Source organism: Aphis gossypii, chromosome 2 (assembly GCF_020184175.1).
Source record: "Aphis gossypii isolate Hap1 chromosome 2, ASM2018417v2, whole genome shotgun sequence".
Classification (NCBI taxonomy): Eukaryota; Metazoa; Arthropoda; class Insecta; order Hemiptera; family Aphididae; genus Aphis; species Aphis gossypii.
Genome location: NC_065531.1, coordinates 86952970 through 86977935, shown reverse-complemented (window position 1 = coordinate 86977935; position 24966 = coordinate 86952970). Strand labels below are relative to the sequence as shown.

At 25.6% G+C, this 24966-nt stretch overlaps 1 protein-coding gene across 7 annotated transcripts; it reads right to left on the bottom strand.

The window, feature by feature from the left end:
• Positions 1–24966, bottom strand: LOC114119281 (neuroglobin-like). Of its 7 annotated transcripts, none has more exons than XM_050201175.1 (5): positions 7786–9445; positions 5201–5846; positions 4277–4345; positions 4060–4152; positions 1–343 (listed from the first exon to the last, which is right to left on the bottom strand). In XM_050201175.1, the coding sequence occupies exons 2-5, from the start codon at positions 5804–5806 to the stop codon at positions 257–259; spliced, it is 855 nt and encodes a 284-aa protein (XP_050057132.1). In that variant the 5' UTR covers positions 5807–5846; positions 7786–9445; the 3' UTR covers positions 1–256. The 7 variants fall into 7 exon arrangements, with proteins under 7 accessions (XP_050057132.1, XP_050057131.1, XP_050057129.1 ...); XM_050201174.1 differs by lacking the exon at positions 1–343 and adding an exon at positions 1911–2220 and having other exon boundaries at positions 4060–4131; positions 7786–9438; XM_050201172.1 differs by lacking the exon at positions 1–343 and adding an exon at positions 1911–2220 and having other exon boundaries at positions 7786–9436.

Genomic DNA, 24966 nt, shown 5'->3' with positions numbered 1-24966 from the left:
AAAAAATAATTGACTTTTATTGTTGCAAATATATTTTTATTGCCAATAAAGTCCTCGCACAATTATTGTATGGTACCCAAACGCAGGTATTGTGTTCAATTTCAATGTATACTTAGTTTTATTGAATATAATTAAATAATACATAGTAATAATATAATATTTATTCTGATTAAATAATCTAGTTCTTAAAAATTTCAATTTAATGCTTATAGTGATATCTTTTTTTTATTGGTGAACAAATCTTGATAAGGTTCAACTATTTGAAAAATGTATCAAAAATCGATGTACCTAAGTATCGATTGAAAAATGTATTGTTCAATTTGAGATGACACAATAGACAAGCCTGCACAAATAAATAAATTGTAATAAATATTTTGCAGTAATATTTAATAATAATATACATTTATTGTCAAAATATATAATAATATATATATATGTGTGTAATTATCTAATATACTATATTAGATGCATGTAATAGATGATAAAGTACCAAATATACTCACATAATAATTATTGTTATTTTGTATACACTAGTTTAAAGTATGGTTTAAAAATATTATATATTTGGTAAAAAATGTCGGACTTTTACTGGTTATTTATCTTAAGATTTACCAAATATCGTTTCTAAAAGTCCAATCTATAAAAATCGTTTGGGGTTTGACCAAAATATTTTGTGTATCCTACCTTTTTATCGATATTCGTACTCTTACCGTAATATAATATGTTTGTGTGATTCTCTTATTATTAATCATTTTTTTCAATTTATTTAAATTTTTTAAAATGCAATATTGTATAATAACTATGTCACTCTAAAAGTAAGTAATGTCATTAAAAAAGTAAAAAAAAACGAATCCAATCTATACATAATTACATAATATTTTTATACATATATATATAATATAAAAATGAAAATTTTTTATGTAAATTATCTCAGAAACCATTTGTCTGATTGTTGTTATTTTTCAAATGAAAAGGTGTATCGCAGAGATAATTTTTAGCATAATTTAAATTCTCTAAGTCAATAAGCAAAGAGAAATTAATAATAAAACTGCTTTTAAATAGTCGAAAAATTGGCACGGGCGCACCGGGTAAGACAGCTTACTATAATAATATTCACAACTAATGTAGAATATTGATAATTTTTCTGGTTTAAATGTTAATGACTTCATAACTTGAAATGCAGAATACCAATTATGAAACAAAATATTAATAATATTATAATTATTACGATATTTATGTATTAAATATAACCACACCAACAAATGTATTAAACCAATAAATTGTGTGAACTTTTTTGGAAGACAAATTTTTTATAAAAATGTATTAATCAACCAAATATTTTAAGCTTAGGATCATTATTTATGTGGTAGTTGATACACAAATTAAGTCCACTTCCTTAAAAAAAAAATATATATATACAATTTTGATTATTACATTATTACATTTTGAATAGTTAAAATAAAAAGTTAGATCGAATTTTTTTGATAGATATACTATGTTTTCATTATACTGTTGACACGTAGTAAGAAAATAATCTGATAGTTCCTAGTTTATGGTATTTAAAATTTTTACATAAGTTCACATAATATATTTACTGCTTTATCAATAGTGTTACTGATAGTATGACCGTATTTTTAGTAGGTACCTAATTGCATTTATAATTACCGAACTATGGTTAATTAATAATTAATAAATTAATATGTACCAGTAATTGACCAATATATATTATATAATATGACATATGACTAACTCAAAGTTATCCAGATGTATAATGTATATACTATATATGTATGTTAAAGTACAATTATTTTTATTTTTAAATAAGTATATGTATTTTAATATTATTAACTAATTGTTTTACATATTAACAAAAATAAATATATTTATACTTAATTATTTTACTGAATGGATAATAATATTTTTATTTATATTATTTTGAATATTTAGGTAGATTTTAGTGTCGATATTTTGTATACATAGTTGGTAGTTATTTGATTTATTCATTTTAAAATACAAATTACATTCAATCTATCTAAATAATATAGGAATTAAATTAAAAATGTATAAATAATGTTCTAACTCTTATGAATTTGTGTTATTCTCTATATCATTATACTGTTGTGTGAAATGTTTCATGACGGCTTTTGTCAAACTAGATATAAATGGGCCATCCTTCATCTGTATTAGTGTAATAAGTCCATAAAACAGCAATATTAAATTCTGTAACGAATAAAATGATACTTACATTTGATTGTTAAATCATTATTTTAGATAAAATAAAAAAATTATTAAAATTACTTATAAGCAAGTAAGGTACATGATAATATGATATTATACAATTTATCATTTAATATTTTAGAAAAATTTTAGTAGGTACACTGAAATCGATGAAATCAATTATAACTTCATCGACTAGTACATCGATACTAGCAAAGTGACTAAAAATTTTTAAAATATGTCATTCACGAATATTTTCCTATTAATTTAATGTTAAACTTTACGGTTATAGTGATAACGCTATAGCGACAATCATGACTCATTGATATTATTCTAATTATTTTGTGAGCACGTACAACGTTTATAATTTATTACTTTATCAGTTATCCAACAGGTATAATTTTATTATATCAAGGGCGCCCGCAGAAATTTTCACCGGAGGGGGGGGGTAAGGTGTATATTATACATATATATAATATATATACATAAAATGTTAAGTTAGGTTAGGTAAAATTCTGTAATAGGTATACAAAAATTGGTGACAAAAGCCGGGGGGGCATGGCCTCTCCTGGTCCCTCCCCGCGGGCACCCATGGTATAGCTTACAAATTAAAATACATTATTAGTTGATGTATCCGTCATTCTTTCATTTATGTTTAGGATATTTAGTGTATGAACATAAATACGAATAAACAGAAACAGAAAACATATATTTCTCATTTTTATTGTTAATTTATAAATTATATACTGATTATTATTATCGATCACTTAACATTCATTATGTTATTTGACCGTGTCACTCTTGATTAAAATTAATGTTGAAGCAACTAAAAATATTTGTCTAAATAAGACTAACAACAAAATAAAAGCATTATAAATTTATTCAATATAATTTAAGAATATTTTAAAAAACCTGGATCTTATAATAATTAATTGATATTATGTATCACGAGGTGTCTTATATATCTCTCGATTTTCTATTTTTATACAAAGGTAGGAAGTATTTGTTATAATATGTTTATTGTTTTAAATGTATAATTAATGTAGGCATAAATGAAACTAAGATGTACAATTATGGAATAGAATTTTTATTGGAAGTAACATTTATAATTTTATGGATAGCTTTTAATACTTTTCACTAGTTAGAAAGTATTGATAACTACCAACAAGGCCGTAGCCAGGGGGGATTTAGGGTTCAACCCCCCCCCCCCCCAAAAATTTTTTTTTTGAAATAAGACTGAATAGTTAGAATTTCATATTTTACTACATAATATAACATATTTATACACTAACTCCCAAATGTTTTTCTGGCTACGGCCTTGACTGCCAATAGAATATATCTATACGTATTGAGTTTACATAAGTATTATAGTGTAAATATTTAGTTAAACGAGCAAAATATAAAAAAGGAATAGAATGCTGTAGCGCCTCTACATTCTACAACCCTACAACCTAGCCAATCTATACTGAATGTGTTTACAAAACTTTTGTAAGTTTCATATCAAATGCGACTCGATTAGATCACTGGGTGAGTGTTTATACTAAAATCAATGGTTCCTAAATTAGACTGAAGAATAAGGTGCTATATTATTTTGTTCATATTAAATAGTCGTTTTAAATTCCCCAATTTATAGTTTATATACACTCGATTATGAGTAATCCTGATAAAAAAGCCCCTCCCGACCCGCTATGATCGAGTCGCATTTGATATGAAACGTACTATAGTTACTTTTATTATATCCTACCACCTATAACATTAAATATTGCTCTGGTTGATTGAAAATCGTTGTTACCGTTTTTGACATAATATTCTTATAACAGAGAATAAGAAGAAAATGCTCACTGATATAACAAGATGTAAATTGATGTTGAATATCCCATACGCTGAAATTTCGTTAGATTTGAATTCAGACATCTGTACCATAAACAATTTAATCTGAATACATGATAAATTAGTTATTTCATACTTCAATAAAAATAACATAAGTAAAAATATTATTATTTTCACTAAACAGTAAACTTCAGAAGAAACTGTTAAGAAACTAGCTAATATTACTTACTTGTAATTTTGTGTGAATTGCTAAACTTGAAATTCGGCATGCTCGTAAATATGATATAATTTCTCTTTTCTGTAAACAGTTAAGGAAATAAAATAGCAACATTTTTACAAAATGAAAGTGTATATAAATATTTTTAAAAAAGGCGGGCAAGTGGGTACCGCTATGCTGTACAGTAGGCATTGAATGGCGCTCTGTAATGAATGTATTAAATTTAAATTCAGTAATACACAGATACATCGTTTTATATAAAAAACGATTCTGACCTAACCTATATGACTAGACATATAATTCATAATATATTTAAAATTGTGAGTAGAGCGAAAAATGTATTGAATTTATAATATATTTTTATAGCTATTTTCTTTTTTTTGTATCTGTGTATTATACAATACGTAAATAAAAAAAAAGGCTTTTATCTTCATTTTAAGGACGGCTTCTGATAGAAAATTGATTCTAGATTTTGTTTTTGAGAGATAATAATTTATAGTTTTAGTTTTTTTTTTTTTTTTAAATATAACCAGAAAACAATATCAAAATACTAAGAAAAACAGGAATTTTCTCATAAGTTTTGACAAATTTGATTTTTTTATTTAATTCATAAGCGAATAACTGTAAACAATTGCTCTTTCAGCCAAATATTTAAACAGGCATTTCAATCTTTCTATGTACATGATTGAATTTTAAAAATATTTTAAACCATTTTAAGCTATTCATAACTTTTAAGCATTAGATATTTTTGAAAACTAGTTTTAGGTAAAAGTTTGAAATAGATAAATATTTAAACTATAAAATTATATAAAGAGAAAAAAAATAGTCGCATAATATTATAATTTGTAATACGTAAATATTCCATACATTAAATTTCATTCTTCGCTATACTCATAATTTAAAATTATAATAGAATAATATATGATAGTTTCTTACTTTTTCATTTGTATATGATGCGTTTACGACAATACTCATGTAGAATATACAATATTGGCAATATCTAACTATCAATGGTAAACACCAAGGGATGATCGATGCAAATGACGTGTCAGAGATATCCTTGTATCCGACAGCAAAGTACAAATAAGTATACATCAATAAGCCTACAAAACTAAATGTAAAATACCCTAACATAATCATACCATAACCTAAACTAAAGACTTTTATTATTTTACAAAGATCAGCATGCAACAATCGTAAACATTCTAATGACATTGTTATTTCGGATTTTGTCCATTCACCCGGAATTTCCACCAAACCAAGTGGCAAGTGTCTCCAGGCATCGTTTAAAGCATAAAACCTAGATGCCACACTATGAATATAAAAACACCCTCCAGTAACAATTATCATGTCTAACAAATTTGGATCAGAAAAAAAAATAAACGAAACTGAAGGTAAATCATATACTTTCGGTGGCATATAATAAGTCCTAAAAATGTTGTAAAGGATAAAATATATAAATAACATTATCAAAGTTCTATTCAAAGTTATGCATTTGTTTGTCACAGGTGAATTTTTCATAAGTGATGGTCGGAGTAGCATTAGCTGTTTTCGATCAAATGCAATGATGTCATTAATAAACCTAAAAAAAAAAGAATTAAAAACAAAATTAGATCATAACATCTAATCAAACTAAGTATTCGCAAAATATAATTTAAAAAAGAGTTTAAATATACGTATTAGGACTTATAAAATAAAAATAAATACTTGAAAACATGAATTTTAATATTTTACCAAAATAAACTGTGGTTTTTTTTCATATCCACTTTTTATTTTGAAATCAATTATTATAAATAATAATCATTTTTACCATCTTACTTTACGATCTGAGTCTCTGATAATCTTGCGATACAAATTAATAACCAATATTTAATTAAATAGTATTGTCGCGAGAAAAAAACACCTTGAATGTGAATAGAGTATGTACAATAAAACATCACAAATATCCACGTGCATTCCAGACAAAAATAATATGTTGAGTTAATTGTATTTCTAGTTAATAGTCCCTTTTCGAATGTATATGAGCAATGCATAAGCCCAAAAATTTTCGACCATATTAATAAATTACTGGTTTCTGTTTGAAAAACGTTGACCATTTTTATGGTAGATACGTTCACACTATATTGACACTAAAAGTTGTTTAGAATATTATTTTACACCACCAAACTACTCTGAAATGTGTATTGAAGAACTCTATTAATTATGTATTTTAATAATAACATTTATTGTCAATCCCAATAAGCAGTATAAAGCAAATAATAATTTTTTCAAACGTTATTTAGTCATCAAAATATTGTTTGCTGTCACACATTTATTTAAACGATTATCGCGTCAATATTATTATCGTAGGTAAGTCGTATTATGTTATAATTGTTATTCATATTATGACATTTTATTTAAATTTAAACTACATGTTACTATTAAAAGTTTAGAGTTGGTTAACATTTTTCTATATACTATAGGAGTAAAAATAATAAGTTAAAACTATAGTCTACTTGGTTCACTAGATACATTAAGTTTTGAAAAAGATGGCAAATTTCCAATTTTTAATGTCCAGTTGAAAAGAATTCATATTAAAAAAAAATAAGGCGTACTTACATAGTCTTAAGAGAATTCCAAAAATACCATCAGTACTCGGAATACAGTTCTAATTTAATTTAATTCTTCTCATCCTTAATATATAATAGATATATAAAATTCCAATATGAGTAAATCGATTACATCAGTTATGGAGAAGTTGAAATTATTGATAATTTTTTTTTTTAATTAATAAATAATTATTTTCTGAAACTTTTTTCCGAATGATATTTTTGCCTGTTCTCCACAATTTGCAATGATTAAAAGTTAGGGCAAAACGACATGATATTTTACGTAAACTTGTATACTATTAATAGCTGTTAGTGATAATAAATAGCATTTAATCAATTGAATAGACATGTATAAGATCGATTGATCATAGATAGACCAATATCCACGCGTTTTTAATTATACATATACTACGAATGTGTTCATGTGGAAGTGATAAATGTTTACTATAATATTATGAACACGTTCGATATACATCTACTACGTAGGTATATAATATTCAAAATATCATACACAGTTGTATATACAATATGATTAATTTAAATAAATAAAATTGTAACTTAACTGGAGTTTGAAAATACTTTTAAGACATGGCCGTGGGCGTGAAGGAAATCTCTGTAAGACCAACTAACATTAAATTATAGACCAGTGGTTTCCAATTAATATAAACAACCCTAAATACAACTTAAATTAGTCTGGAACCCTATTTTTGTATATTATACTCTTGCTTATCCGTATTACTGTATCATAAACGAGTGCCCTCGGCTTAGTCATACTGTCAAACACACACATCCGTGGACCACCAATTGTGAACCACTATTGTATAGTATTAGTGGCACATTTACTTATAGTCCAAATATATTATTAAACTCTCATCCTAGCTGCGAACAACTATTTAATACTAAATATTGTTTGAAGAAACTGTAAATAAGTACCTTTTTTGTTTTATTTTGTTGTTGATCAAATATTTAACGACCGCAGGATGTGGGACTGGACTAAGCAACTGAGAGAATGGCGATGATTTCCTTTCTAATCAGTCAATATACGTTCCTTTAATGGAGAATATTATATATTGTCTTAATTACCTATGTGCAGGTATCGTTACAGTCATAAATACTTTATCTTGTTATTATTTTATAACACATCATATAATTTAAATGATATTGTTACATTTGAAGAATTGAATTATTTCTCAATGATCCACGCCGTCGTCATAAACTTTTTTTGGTACTTAAAATATTTTATATTTTGCTATCTAAGAATACGTAATAAAAAGTAAACAAAACAATAAAGTATATGTCATTATACCGGGCATACAAATTTATAATATTGTAATTTGTTTAAAAGTTTTGGTGAAAGCGTGATGAGAGTTGAAAGCTGATAATATTTTGTCTGGAACAAAGTTTTCATAAGTGCCAAGTACTTCATTCTGTTAGTATAATATAATATGCTTTAGATATAATAGTTAGGCAATATCTACAGAAATGGTACATTGAAAGTAATTTTATATTCATTAGGTAACTGTGTACAAGTTTGGTTCAACTTGGTTAATACTCAAATTAACCCGCAGGTTATTAGTATCTTGAGTCGTTGAGTTTGTTTTTGAATTGTTTAAAAGCGAACTAAGACTCGTGAAGTGTTGATGTATGAACTGTTAAGTATAATCTCAATGCGATAATAATTTCCAGTTGCTGTCTATGTAGATAAATGTTGTATTTACAATGCACATATTTAAGATGTGTATATAAGTCATCACGCCTACAAATAAGGAAATCTCCTGTGTCGTATTGTTGAAAAGATGCGAAGGTAGTACCTATAATAAATTCCGGCTATATAATAATAGACCGGTTCATTTACCAACGATTAAGTTTATGTGTGTTAATATGCGCGTTAATTTTGTGAGTTCGTCTTTTACCCACGTGGCGAACCTAAGAAAATCCAATATTGACATTATTGCGGAGCACTTTTAACGCTTCTGCTCGCAACCTTGGACAAACAAGAACAACACGGTGTTTTAATTCTACACTCGACTGTACCTACGTACAAAACATTAAATATATATATAATATAATGTAGGTATACCATATACATATATAGCGTTTAAACAGCTGCAGTCAATGTTTGCACGGTGTACGCCACTCGAACGCGAGTCGGGTTTCTGCGTGCGGGGTAGTATTATTATACTATCTGTGTGTGTATATTACACACCATACGAGGGGGTGTACGTTCGTACTGACGATCGATTCAAAACGGGTATAATATAATAATATATATATGATGGGAGATCCAAGCGGTCCAGCTGTTTCATATAATAGGGGTAGGTATATAGATACCTATCTATAGGTGCTTGTAATAATATTATCATTGTTACCGCAGCATAAATGAGCGCACGTCAATCAGCTCCCGAAACACATCATCGCATTGTTTACGAATTACTATATACAATATAAGCGTACGCAACGTCGTCGGGGCGAACTGCGCATTAAACCGTTTAACGACGGCGATACCGCCGCGGTTCCATAACGTAAATCCGTATTTATTACAACAGCAGCTTATGATATGAATTAAAACGATTACAAAGCATATTATAATTACACGCGTTCGACATACGCGAGTCAAAGTACGTATAATTTAATTAATAATAATATGTAATATAGTATATACTATATAGTATGTAATAGTCTATAAAATTCTCGTTTTATGAGCGCTCCCGACGACGACTGCAGTATATCATAATAATAATATATTGTAACATAACATCCGTATATACGCTTTGTGTACATATTATTATATATTTATACGTTCAAATAGTTACGTTCGGACGTGCACTGCACTCTGTATAATATTATAATAATATATACTCTCGAGCACAGGATCGTCGTTTTTCGTCTCCGTTTATGTCGCGTAGAATACAATTTTAAATCTACAACAGCTATATAGGTATAATATCTACACGACATCGTGCTACGCGTCAGACGCATTCGCCTCCACCATCTGACGGTATCATAATACCATCTAAATTAAAACCGTTTCATCTCGGTCCTTAGCCGTAGGGGGTTCGAGTGGAAATCGTCCTGTCCGAAATTTAGCGTTTAATATTTTCGATAAGCATAATAACAATCGTTACGACTTACGTCGTATATATAGCATATATATAGCGTTCGGTTGCACGTAGAACTGTGCGTATTATAATATGTTATATTATTATTATGCATGTATACAGTCGACGTGTATATAATAATATTATATACTCCTCGTTTCTGCGTATAAAGACTATGCATATTACGGTTTTCAAATTCCATCTGACACTGACGTGTTGTAGATTCAGAATGCGAACAAGTCAACGCATAAATCATCGTGTGTTCTATGCGATGGAATGACACCAAGCCGTCGTGTGAAAATTATCGCATCTATTTGAGTATCTACTCTACTATTCCCTATGTTCAATTAGAAAATTGAACATTGTTTGCACTTGGAAGAGCTTATTTATTTTTGACTTTTTGACGGAAAATCACGACGCATAATAACTTGTCTGTTCTTCAAGCTCCTTTTGAAATCGTTTTGCGAATATTATAAATTATGCTTTTTATAAAATTTGAATTAAAAATAATAATCGTATCCAACGATAGTCTTGTGCAGTAAGAACTATGACGAGTAAATTTCATCCGACGACATCTAGCTACGATCTCCTTCCAGTTTCTTATATTATTTTTTACTTCTCTCATACTAAAAATTGACACTAATTTAGTGTAAAATTATCTAACCTAATAACCTAACCTTGTGAAACTTGAAAGTACATTATAATATATATATATCTGTATAATAATATAATCAAAATAAATGAATTTTTGATATAATAATTAGTGAAATAGAAATCACTATCTAGTTAGTATTCATAAAGAAGTAATTTTTTTGTCCTTCAATTAATCTTATTAGCTGCTATTTTCATTTCCATTTGACGAAACTATGATATTGAAAAATTCAAGAGTTAACACTTGGTAAATAATATAAGGTAAAATAATGACTAAGGATTATATTTTGAATAAGTAACATTTTTAGACCTTCAAAAATTTTTGGAATGTCATGTACTTATAATTATCTCAGATTTTATTACTGTCTATATTACTCGAAAAGCCAGAATATTTAGAATATTCTGATTATTTCATTAAAAAAATAATATCTCCAAAAACAAAAAGTCACAACCTGACAAGTGTTGTTTATAATTGGTTAAAATTATCAAAGCAATATTCATATTTTAAAAATAATTTTACTCTAACAATGATTAATTAACTATGTGAACTATTTAATTTTCTACTTTTACAATAACAAGGTTACCAGCTATGTTTAAACCGGTATCAATAATATTAACGATAGATCAATAATATTACAATAATAATTACCAAATTATAGTAATTAAAATAAATATGTAAGTGTCAAATATTTTCTGATATGTATTGTTGAAGTAAACTGTTTTAGTAATTAATAATTACACTTTCAATTTATCAGTTATCTAATAGGTATAATTTTTATCATGTATAGGATATAGGATATAGGTATAGATTGTCTATGTTATACAATTAAGATGCGTTATAAGTTGATATAAAGCTTCTTCTTTTATTTAAGTTTAGGTTATTCAGTTCGTAAACGTCAAACTAAAGAAATTGACATGATCATGAATATGATATTACTTCTCTTTTTTTGTAAATAGATAGGAAAATAAAATATTATAGTTTCACAAAATTACAGTAAAGAGAAATATTAAAAAAAAAAAAAAAAAGTGGGCAAGTGAGTACCGCTCTGCTGTACATTAGGTGCCGTATGGATCATTATTATATATTATAGGAGTGTTAAATTTGAATCCAATGATAGTTATCATTGTATACGAAAAACGATTCTGAACGAAGATGATTTGTCAGCCTAGGATATAATTTCTAGTGGTTGGTAAAAAAGGTGGTTTAAAAAAACCAGCTTATATTAAAAAATATTTTGAAAATTAAATCACGTAAAGAAAACGCGAATCTTAATAACTGGTAAAATTTTCAAGTATCTACGACTTATACTTTTTGAATAATAACAAATATTTAAAATCGTTTGAGGATAAATCGTTATCGTTACGCTATTTCGTTAAAATTTAAAATTCAAACGCACTTAAAATTTTTCCTATAATGATGCTTCGAGTTTTCTCTATAGATACTTGAAGGTAAACTTATGGAAAACTTAGTGTTGTATTTTTAATCCTTAGTTATAAACACAAAAAATTTTATGATTTTTCAACTTCAAATATTTCGCAAATATTCATAATTTTGACGAATTTTCGTCAAAATTTGAACTTCAAATGCTAATAAAAAAAAATTGTGCCTATGTATTCTTATAATTTTTTAATCACTATAAGAATAACATATGAGGAACTTTGTATTAAATTTTCAAGTATTTTTATAGGGCCAAAAAAATTTTATCGACACTTCAAAAATATTTTTTCAGAAAAATTGAAAATTTCAGTTGTCTATAAATAGCTCAAAAAAAGTCAAAATATTTTGAAATTTAAATCACGTAAAGAAAACGCGAATCTTAATAACTGGTAAAATTTTCAAGTATCTACGACTTATACTTTTTGAAAAATAACAAATATCAAAAATCGTTTGAGGCTAAACTGTTATTTAACGCGGTTTTTGTAAAAATTTAAATTTCAAACACTCATAAAAATTTTTTGCCTGAATCCGGTAGAGTTTTTTTTACAGATATTTGAAGAAAAATGTATGGAGAACCTTGTACCAAATTTTCAAAACTTAGTTATAAAAGAAAAAAATTTTATGATTTTTCAACTTCAAAATTACTTGCAAATTTTCGCGTTTTCGACAGATTTCGTAAAAATTTGAACTAAAAACGCTTATAAAAAAAAATTGTGACTAACGATTTTTAATTTTTTTTAGCTACATTAAAAACAACTCATAAGGAACCTTGTATTAAATTTTCAAAACTTTTTGGTCATCCAAAAATTTTTTATCGACACTTTAAAAAAAAATTTTCAAAAAAATCGAAAATTTCAGTGGTCTATAAATAACTTAAAAAAAGTCAAAATTTTTTGAAAATTTAACTATATACGGATACCACTGACATTAACATTTGGTGAAAATTTCAAGTATTTTCAGTGATTAGTTTTTGAATTACAACCATAAAAAAAAATCGATTTGGTCGAAAACTGGTTTTGCTTAAAAATTGCCGTTTTTCCGTCATTTTTTTTTTGTTTTTCTCGATTTTTTTGAAAACTGTTGGAAAATGTTAACTTTTTACCTGTATAATGCACCAAGGATATTCACTTTTACATCGGAAACCACCCCCATAGTTTGAAATTGGAGCATTATTTCGACTAGTTATGCTGTACACAGACACAAAAAAAAAAAAAACACACATCATTGTAAAATCAATACATTCATCACTTCGTTCAGAATCTAAAAAATCATAATAGGTCATAAGACTATACAACCATATAAAATAAAAATAAATGGACTGAAACTTTATTAAAATGCAGCTGTTTAAAAGATCAGTTTTGGTTATCATAATGTTTGAATTAATTATACAAATAACAAATACCAAAACTTAGCATGTAAAATAATTAATTTGTGGTCATTACTTAAGTAGTGATTGATTTAAAATTAAAATTAGTTATACCTATAACCTACATTTTTACTAGTCAACGATGAATTTACGAGAATGATAATGATAATGATAAATCCATCAATGTTAACTGTAAATTATATGTCAGGTGTTAAATACACGACGGTAAACTAAAAATGAGTAAATAATAATAACCTCACTAAATACTTTTATTACCTATACATCATAAATATCAGTCTTATCCTCTGCATCGACTTAATTATTTCGGGATGTGTCCGTTAACCGTTTACTCAGAATTTCCACCAAACCAAGTGGCTAACGTTTCCAGTCGTCATTGAAAGCACAAAACCTAGATGTCACACTATGAATATAAAAACATCTTATACAATAACTATATTAAAATGTCTAACATATTTTGATTAAGAAAAAAATAAAACGTGATAATAGAAAAATCATATAGATAGTTGTAGAGGCAATTATACTACCTCAGTTTAAATAATAACACAACAATAGTTCTATTCAAATAAGTCATACATTTATTTATTATACTTGAATTTGAAACGGAGTAGCAATTGGTTTTTTAGTCAAACACAAAAATATTGCTCTTGGCCATTTTACTATTATTGTTACACAGTCTATCGGTTTATCAAGGCCGATTGTTTACTAAATCATTATAAAGGTGACACATTTTACGCCTAGAGATGTACAAGCACGCGTTACAACCCTTCCACTGGTTGTGTTTGCTGCGAACTATGTACCTATCAATAATAGGGAGCTCTATTCTAGTCTCCGTTTGTAAACATGTACAAACTCGCTCAATCAAATAAGTACATAGTTTCTTGATAAAATTTAATGAATATCTGAGATAACAATAAATGATATAATAATATATTAACAACAATACGGCGTGTAGCTAACTTAACCTAACCTGCATGCTCCACAGACCGCGATAGGTACCAATAACAGACAACTACGGCCGACATTAGGTAGTGCCACGTGTGAAGACCAATCACGGATGATAATGAACCGTACCCAACTTTGTGAACAGTCGTGGTTGGCATTGGGCGGTGTCAACGGAATGCACATAAATTATAAATACCATGCCTATAAATTAGATGAAGATTTTCAATTCGTTACTATTAAAACACTCACTGTTACACAATAAGAAACAAAAATAAGAATCTAACGAGATTGAAATATAAGTATAATATAGAGTCCGAAAGTTTATGCCTTTGCATGATATGATTTTACTGAATAGACAAAAAACAGCTGGATCAACTATACATTTGAATTATACCTATACAAATCCAAATCCAAAACTTTTATTTTGCATGTAATTGTAGATTTTGGATTTTTTTATTTTTATTTGTTTACATAATTTTCAAATTGTTTGTTGTTAACTGTTAATTGTATATAATATTAGAGTCAAATATTATGTAATCGTTAAAATAAATTACTCCTAAAAGGCCTAGTGATAAATAAAATATATAGTTAATATAATAATTATAATATAATAATTATATTAATTATAGTAGTGTTAGAATTTAATTGTGAATCGTATATTTAAAAGTAATAAATAATAGATATTCATCTAATAATTTGTATTATTTTTATAATTTTCTATTTAAATATTTAGTTTTATTTTTAAATATATAATAAAATAATATTTTAAAATTCCAATCAACAAAATTCATAAAAAAAATATTTGCATTAAAAGGTAGATTTTTTTTTTATATTTATAAATTTAATAAATAATTTAAAAGCATAATATGTCACCAGTCAGTGCGCATATATCAGTGAAAAAAGAATATAATTACTCGAATACTTATTACAGTAGTTTTTAGTGCACAGAACTGTGAGCCCTAATAATATATACACTATATAATCTATAAATATTTATTAATAATATGGCTTAATATCAATCTAAATTATCAGAACAATCAAAATTATTATTTGCTCAAATAATAATTATAGTACCTATTTACTCATTTACGTATTTAACCAACAGTTGTTTTAGGCGCTTATCATGTCAATAAAACTACCATAAGTGAAGGTAAATATTTTAACTAGTTTTTAAGGATGTCAAATTTTTGTTGCACAGAATCATTCCTTAAGTTCCTACCTAAAAGACTATCAACATTTTAAAATTCTATTATTATTATGAAAGTAACTGTATCTATTTAAGCTTAAAAAACCAAAAAATTCAGTGTAAAGAAACCCCCACTTAAGGTATTAGTTATCCATTTTAGTTTATTTTTTTTTTCTGGAATCATTTGAGAAATATGCATATATTTTTACGATTTATTAGCTTGTGACGTTGTAATATTGATAGTCCAGTATATATATTTTAATATAAGGATATGTATAGGTCGTTGTGTTAATTAAGATTAGAATCCATTCAGTAATTATTCGTAAATTAATCAACTGTAATACTTACAGAAAGTGAATGTTGAATGGTTTTGTTTGACACTAGATTTGGATGCCGTATACATCCAAATTTGGGTTATATAATAGTTATATGACTAAAGTTTACTTTACCACGCCTCAGGGAAAATTAAAAAAAAAATTGTTGGAACTTACTACTTCACCGAGTTATGAACAATGATACAATTAGAAATTTTCACTCGAACTTTGTTTCGAAACTGAAAAGTTTGGGGATCACCGTCCAAGAAGAGGTCCGTATAGGACCTTTCGCTTTAAACCTGAAGTGATGAATACGATAAAAGGCATACCAACTACTACACGACAGACGTCGTAGCTGTAAATATCCCACTTCATACTGTATTGACCGTATTATTATTTATCTAAACTCGTCATGCATCAACTAGACATAATTATATTGATAAATGATAAAGTTTAATTAACTATAACTTTGAAACAAAGTTCTAGCAACAATTTCTTATTGTATTATTGTTCTTACGTATGTTCTAATAATTATTTTTTAATTTCCTAAGAGGGCGTAGTATTGTAAACTTGTTTTAGTTTTATTGATTATTATTTTATTTTAAAAGCTTAAAAAGCTTAATATTTGGATTTATCTGGTAGATATATATATTGGCAAACTATTATAATTATTGTTTATTTCTTTGAAAAGATAATTTTGAACTATATATTTTAATAATATATAATATAAGGAAAAACCAACCGAAGTAACTTGTAATAATGAAATTATTATTTAATCAGACGAATATTAGATTTTGAGTGGAGCGAGAAATGTATTATTTTTACAATGATGTTTATTTATTTTTTATTCTATAAACACTTTTTCTCCCCCTAAAGTTGCTCAAAAGTACAAGTGTAACATATTTTTTGAAAGGTAATGTTCTTGATCTGGTACTTTAGAGAAGTCATTTTTGGATTTTTGAAACGGTATTCGAAATAAAAGCGGTTAAAGGAGATAAAACGTACGATATCACGATTTTGTAATATTAAATAATTACGGACGACTAATTACAGCTTTGTCTATCACCATAGAAACGAATAAAATTAAAGAAAAAAGATCCCCTCGTTCGTTCAGAATCGTTTTTTATCGAATGCAATCATTGCATTTAAATCGAATACCTACAGTAAAATTACACTATCCTGTCCGAAGACCAAAAAAACAATGGACAAACATCCACCACCGAAATGCGCTGACCTACTTTTTAATTATTCAAATACATAGACAAATATTAATTCAGACACTTATCATTTCAATATAAAAAGTATGAGGTGTTCAAAATAATTTGAAATTTTTGTTTGTTTTCATACCAATTTTACCTGGTATTTGAAAATCAAATTATGGCTAATAATATATGCACAGTAAAAAATATATATTGCATAATATGTACAGCGTGTATAAGTGATAGTATATATATATAATATGATATATATATTATAGATTCTGAGCGGAGCGAGGAATGTATTATTTTTACAATGATGTTTACTTCTTTTTTATTCTGTAAACACTTTTTCTTCCCCTAAACTTGCTCAAAAGTACAAGTGTAGCATGCTTTCTGAAAGGTAATGTTCTTGAGCTGGTAATTAAAAGAGGTCATTTTTCGATTTTTGAAATGATATTCGAAATAAAAGCGGTTAAAGGAGAAAAAATGTACAACTTCACGATTATATGGTGTAAAATAATTACGACTTTGTTTATCACCATAGAAACGAATAAAATTAAATAAAAAAGATCCTCTCGTCCGCTCAGAATCGTTTTGTATCGAATACAATCATATTGCATTCAAATCGAATACCTACAGTAAAATTACACTATCCTTACCTACTAGTAGTTTTTAAGTAGGTCAGCGCATTTCGGTGGTGGATGTTTGTCCATTGTCCCTTCGGTCCTCGGACAGGATAGTGTAATTTTACTGTAGGTATTCAATTTGAAAGCATTCGCAATTGCATTCGATAAAAAACGATTCTGAGCGGACGAGGAGATATTTTTTATTTCATTTTATTCGTTTCTATGGTGATAAACAAAGCCATAATTATTTTACACCACATAATCGCGAAGTTGTACATTTTTTCTCCTTTAACCGCTTTTGTGTCGAGCATAATTTCGAAAATCGAAAAATGACCTTTTTAAAGTATCAGCTCAAAAACATTACCTTTCAAAAAATATGCTACACTTGTACTTTTGAGCAAGTTTAGGGGGAGAAAAAGTGTTTACAGAATAAAAAAGAAATAAACATCATTATACAACCAATACATTCCTCGCTCCGCTCAGAATCTAAAAGTATGAGGTATTTAAAATAATTTGAAATTTTCGTTTATTTTTATACCACTTTTACCTGGTATTCGAAAATCAAATAATGGCTAATAATTTATGCACAGTAAAAAATATATATTGCATAATAGCGTGTATAAGTGATAATATTGAAGACCCTATAGTTATTCTAGAGATGTACAATTTGAATTGTAGGTTATAATCGTACTTATAAAATTAATTATTGTTATACTTAGTAATTTACATCTTTATACTCTGAATATTTTTGGTTAGAATTTTTTATAAAAAAAACCCGGAATATCCCTCTACTATATATAAAGTGTTATTTAATAATTTACTATAAATTTGTATAATAAGATTCAATAAAAAATAAGGAATAAATGGGATACCTACTTAAAAATGTAGATTTCATCACAGTAATTTTTCTCGTAAAATGTCCAAATTAGTCTAAAATTGATAATATATTTTATATTATAGATACCTCAAAATATATTTAAGGTTCAATAATTAATGGTATATGATGGTAATTAAGTAAATATTTGAAAAAATATTTTACTTATATAGGTACTTAACTATATACACTACTCCTAAAACACACACAAAATTTTATTTTGCATGTTTTTGTACATGTAATAGCGATACAATTGCATATTGTTTGTTGCATCAAAATCCAATCGATAGTTAAATTTAACGAGTTTTATAATATATTAATATTACAATCGTAATGATTTAAGTAATAGCTATTACCTAAACGTAGTGTTTACATTACGATTTATGGATTTTACTGTACACACAGATAATATGCGCATATTAATTTTATAGACATATACTTAAATAATTTTTTTTTTCAAGATATAATGGGCTGAATATGTTTGTGTTAGCTTATTAAAAGTATTTAATCCTATTCATGTAATATAATTTATACCTATACAGATAATATTATAGTTGAAATCTGTTCATATTACATTACATAATAACTGTTTTTTTGTGGTTATTTTAATCGAATAACTGTTATAGTAGAATTTATAAGTAAATATTTGTTAATCTTAAAATTATATGTACACATCAATCATTTAAAATATCTTACGCCATAAAACTAATTATGACATTGTAAAGTAACACTTGTTTTTTAAATACATACTACAGATAGTAATCGTTAATTATTAACGTTTAAATAGGTAATTCTCATATATTTTAGTAAATCACCAATTACCTATAATAAATGCGTATAAGTACCTATGTAATAGTGAAAAACGCTTTACTCTAAATTATATCACTATTACTTTTGAACAATTGACAAAATGGAAGTTTATGTTTTCTTTTCTACTTATTTTCTTTCTATTCTGTAATTGATTACATGGATATGCGTAATATTTGAAACATCCTGTTTTGTTTTATTTCAATAGTAATAAGTTATAATATAAGTAGTAGATACAGAAGGTACAGAATATGTATATTTATATTAAACATTTACAATATCTGTAAGAATAACTTAATCATAATTAACACACAAACTAATTTAAGAATAAATAATTATAAAATATATATATTAGTATATTACATTTATTAATAATAAAGATATTTACAAAGATAAAACATGTATTTCAAGATGCCAGGTATACATCGTTATATTATTTGTACAATATGCATAATAGTCATACAATAAAATAAGTTTCAATGAAAAAAAAAAGATTTGAATAAATAAATAAATAATAAAATTGTATCAATCAACTGAACGAGTGTTATTCGAGTTTCGTTAAATTAAGAACATGACATATATATTATTAATTTATCTGAACAATATAGTATATAGTATATTAGTATGAGACCATAAAATTTAACAACCCTCGACAAAAATACACGAATAACATTATTACGAAAGGTAATAACACTCATCATCCGTCAAATGGCATATATAGTAACAATTAATAAATTGAGTAATAACGATACCATCACTAAATTATTGTCACGAATCTAAAACAATACATTTCCTCTAGTCAAACAATTATTATTTATTTTATTAAATTATAAAATACATTTATGCTAGGTGTTAATGGTTATTAGTTAAGACTTAAAGTTTATAGTTCAAATTTGAAATAGATAGGAGGGGTAAAGCTGACCTAGCGTAACAGCAATAAATTTCCTAATGTAGCCACTAGTGACCATTAAAACAATATTAGCATTTAATATTAAAGTAAAAAGTGTTTAAAGTTTTGAATAAAATTAAAAATTAATATTTGAGTGAAAACGATTATTATAGAATCTACAATAAATCCATAATTTTACTAAATAAGTTTAATGAACTATATAATATATAATGTACCTACATGAAAACAAGAATACAAATTTAATAAACGTTTTTATGACACATTTTAGAATAAGTATACAAAAAAAAATTCGAAATTAAATCCAGAGTGGCCACATCTATTTACGTATATTTTTAAATGATTCTTTGTAATATACGTAAAACACTTGAAAAAATGATAAGTAAACTGCTTTAACTATAAGCGTATATTATATAAAATTGTAAAATCTTCTTTATTTGATTAACGACTGATGTAGATATATAATGGTAGTAACTAGTAACTAACAAGTACGTATTATGAAAAGTATTGTGTTCCTAATATTAATTTGAATTTAAAACTTACTTTTTTTAACTTATTAGAGTTTTACTTTTTACTATATTTATGGAAATCATCCATAATTTATCAAGAGTATAGATATTTATAAAATGATAGCCTTATTTAAATCGAATAATTAAAAATATGGTCAAGTAGATAATCGATCTCATGTAAAATACATGTCAAGTGTACATCATTATAAAGTAAGTCAATGTAATTAATGAGTTGAATTAAAATTCAATGATAAATCATTGTATACGAAAAACTTTTCTGAGACAATTTTTCAACCTATATATCTAACTAGTTTTATAACCTTAAGCTATAAAAATTAAATATTATATTAGTTTTTAACTAAAAAATATTTTTCAAAACGAGATTTTAAGCAAGAATACCCATGTTTATCGAATATAAACTTCAAACGTTTTTAAAATATATTTATGTAATAAGTATAATACTCAATTTTATTTTTAATTTTAGTAAGGAATAATTTTATGAAACTCTTTGTGTTAAAATATTTAGGTATGCATATTTTAAAATGTTTTAAATTTAAATTACAAAATAATTTTCAATTATTTATGAATTTGATGTATTTATTTTAGTTATTTATTTTTAAGTATCAAAAAAATATTAAAATCCACTCCCAATTTTCTAATTCCCCTCTCCCCCAAAAAATAAATAAATAAAAGATTGAACAAAGGTATTGATATTAGAAATAGAAGAATTTGATTTACTATAACAAATGTTTCAAACATAGATATACATACCTATATATTAAAATGAAATATATATATATATATATATAGATTGTAAAATGAAAACATACATTGCTTTTCTAGGTATCTAAAATTAAGTACTTCAAATAATACAGAAAATCTTATGGATTATTCTCAAAAACGATTCTAAAATAATTTAACGAACATGTTTTACTCACTTAATTATTGCATGCTGCAATCACAATATTTAGTACGGAAGATAAACTAGACTTCCACAAATCTAATAATTCTGGATCACTATCACCGATTGCTTCTGCTATCATGGACACCAAAACGTTGCCAATGACCTTAAACATTAATAGTGCAGATAATAGTTAATATTTATATGTGTAATATAATTTAGCTTATCATTACAATTTTTGATGACACGTCAGATTGTATAACAAAAATATAATACTGATGTAAAAATACTGATCAATAATGCTGGTACCTACTAAGGTCAAAAACTTATTGAACGCATGATATCATTATACTTATTTTATCCGTCAAAAACCAAACATTAATATTATTATTTCATATCCACATAAATGAACTAAAGCCAATAGATATATAAATACATAACATTCACTTTTTTATGAAATAATTTAATATTTATTAATTTTTATATTACTTTATTTTTGTAGAATAATTAAAAAAAAATTTTTATCAAGCTGTCAAATATATAATTTTGATTCAAGTTATAAAATTATAATACTTTTAACTTTTTTGATAATATATATATTTTATCATACATATACGTATATATATTATATATGTATACATATTGTATGCATATAATATGGAGTTTAGTTGAATACAATTTTTTAATTATTTTAATATTACATTTTATATTTTTTTTATTAATTATTTTATAAAACATAAAATGTATTAAATAAATTAAAATACGAAACTATACATTAATATTAATATGTAAAAATTAAAACACCTACAAATAACAATTAATTTCAACCATTAAAATAAGATCATTTTAAATATTTAATTGTTATAATTTGATAAATTAAAGCACAACCTCTTGTGTTAGTAAATAAACAATAAAATAATATAATCAAACAAAACGATATGCATTTAGTTAATGATTTCATAAATTATATGATTTTTTTTTACTAGGTGTATAATATCTATGCAATATATGTTTGAAAATTATTTATTATTTATGTGTGAATATAGTTCAAGTAACTTCAATTGGCATTTTATAGGATTAGATTATATGAAAAACTATTTTGTTGTATTATTTATTTATTATAGATTGTGATCAAGTTCATAATCATTATAAAATATACTCAGATATCTATTATCATTGATAAATCATGATAATGTAAGTAATGTATAGGTATACATTTGTATAATAAATGACAAAAATAACATTTGACTCCCAATAAAACATAAAAGCTCTAAAAATAAAATTAGATACAATTGAAATAAAAATACTAATTACTGTGAATGATTTATATACATGGTTAGTATTTAATTAGCTAATTTTTAAAGCATGTAATATTATTTTTTATTACTTTATCAATCGATTTTTATACTAAACGTATCTTGGTACTAAACATTTATAGTTTTGTTGAAAACCTTTTACTTTTCAATTTATGTCTTTAATAGATTCTACGATATGTAGAAATGCAACTAAATATTTACAGTAAATACATCTTAAAGATAATATAATACTATAAATAATAAGTAAAACAAAATTCTACTTAGAAAAATAAAAATCTTATCTTCATTTAATATCAATTATATGTATCGTATTTTTTTTTTATATATATAAATATTAAGTGTATTATAAACTTTAGTTCTATCTATTTTTTTTTTTAATATATGAATATAAATAAAAAGTAAATAGGCGTTTAAATCTAATTATTGTCGTATTTTATTTTTTAACTTGATATATATTTTTCCCCATAATTTTATTTGATCAATTTGGTATTAAAATAAAATAATGTACAATATATTTCATATAAAAAATACATTGATTTTTTGATAATCATATAGGTAATCATAAATATTCACTCACCTGAAAATGTTTTGGTGTAAGTCCATATTTTTTATGTTTAATGCCAAGATTTGTAAGTATTGTTTCTAATTCTTCAGGTTTATCAAGATGATCAATAGTCGACCCTAATGCAGCACCTACTTTTGATGCATGTGATATAAACTGGGGATTAGACGCAAGTTCATCCATCGATAAGTTCTTAAGTCGTTTGAATAATGATTGGTACTCGGGATTTTCTTTGAATAACCTTATAGTGACACATATTATTAAGAGCAGTATTAAATTGATCATACACAGAAAAAAACATGTAAAATCTGAAATAATTTGTCAGTATTGATAATAATAATTAATTATATGCATAAAACATAAAATAAAAACTATTCGATTTCAACATTTTTATAGAAGAGTTATCGTAGATAACAATTAAACAAATTTAAGATATAGAAATCATTATCATTAATACTATTTTTATTATTTATTAATTTAATATTTTAAATAAGAAATGCTACATTTTAAGAGTAATAATTTCAAAGCTAAATGTGATTTATTACTGCGACTTGTCATGTTTAATGTTGTTGCGTCAATAAAACTCCAGCAGTTGTTTTAACAGTTAAAATTCCAAAATATAAACCAATTATTTATGGTGATTAAATTAATAACTAATAATACTAAGATAGGCTAAAACATAAATACAAAGTTAATTTTGAAAAAAAATTTCATAATTGATTGAACTACCAACAAATATATTACAATTATATATTTAAGAGTAATATAATATTAATAGATATTATGTCACAAAAGTATTCGATTTTAATAAGATATTTTTATTTAACGATAGTATGCAGAAATATTTATATTAAATATGAAATCTTTCAAACTATAACTTTAATTTATATAAATATTCTTAGAGATAATAAAAAACGTACGAGATTTTATATTAAAATTAATTTGTATTGATGGAAATTTTGAATACATTTTATCAATATTGATTTTATATTGGATTCTCACATAACAATAATACATCATTCAATTGTTGATTCGTTATACAAGAATAACATCTTAAATTCAAAATCAAAAAAAATTCAAATAGCTAGATTTTAATGGCCCATAAACAAGTTTATGAGTATTGTAATTAAATATTTTGTATTTATGTATAAATAGGTACCTGATGACCAATGCTGACGCCAATTTGGTCGGATCCTGTGCAAGAACTGACCATGAATCTCTTAGTTGTGAAATTTGAAGAGGACTCAATGAACTTGCCATTTTATGTTTAAATGTGCAATATGCCTGGCGACCGTTAGCGAAAGTTGGCGAAACGTAAATGCGTAACGTTTCGAGACAGACTGAAACAGTTGTATGAACTGTACCTACTGGTATAAGAATCCGCTACATACTGTACA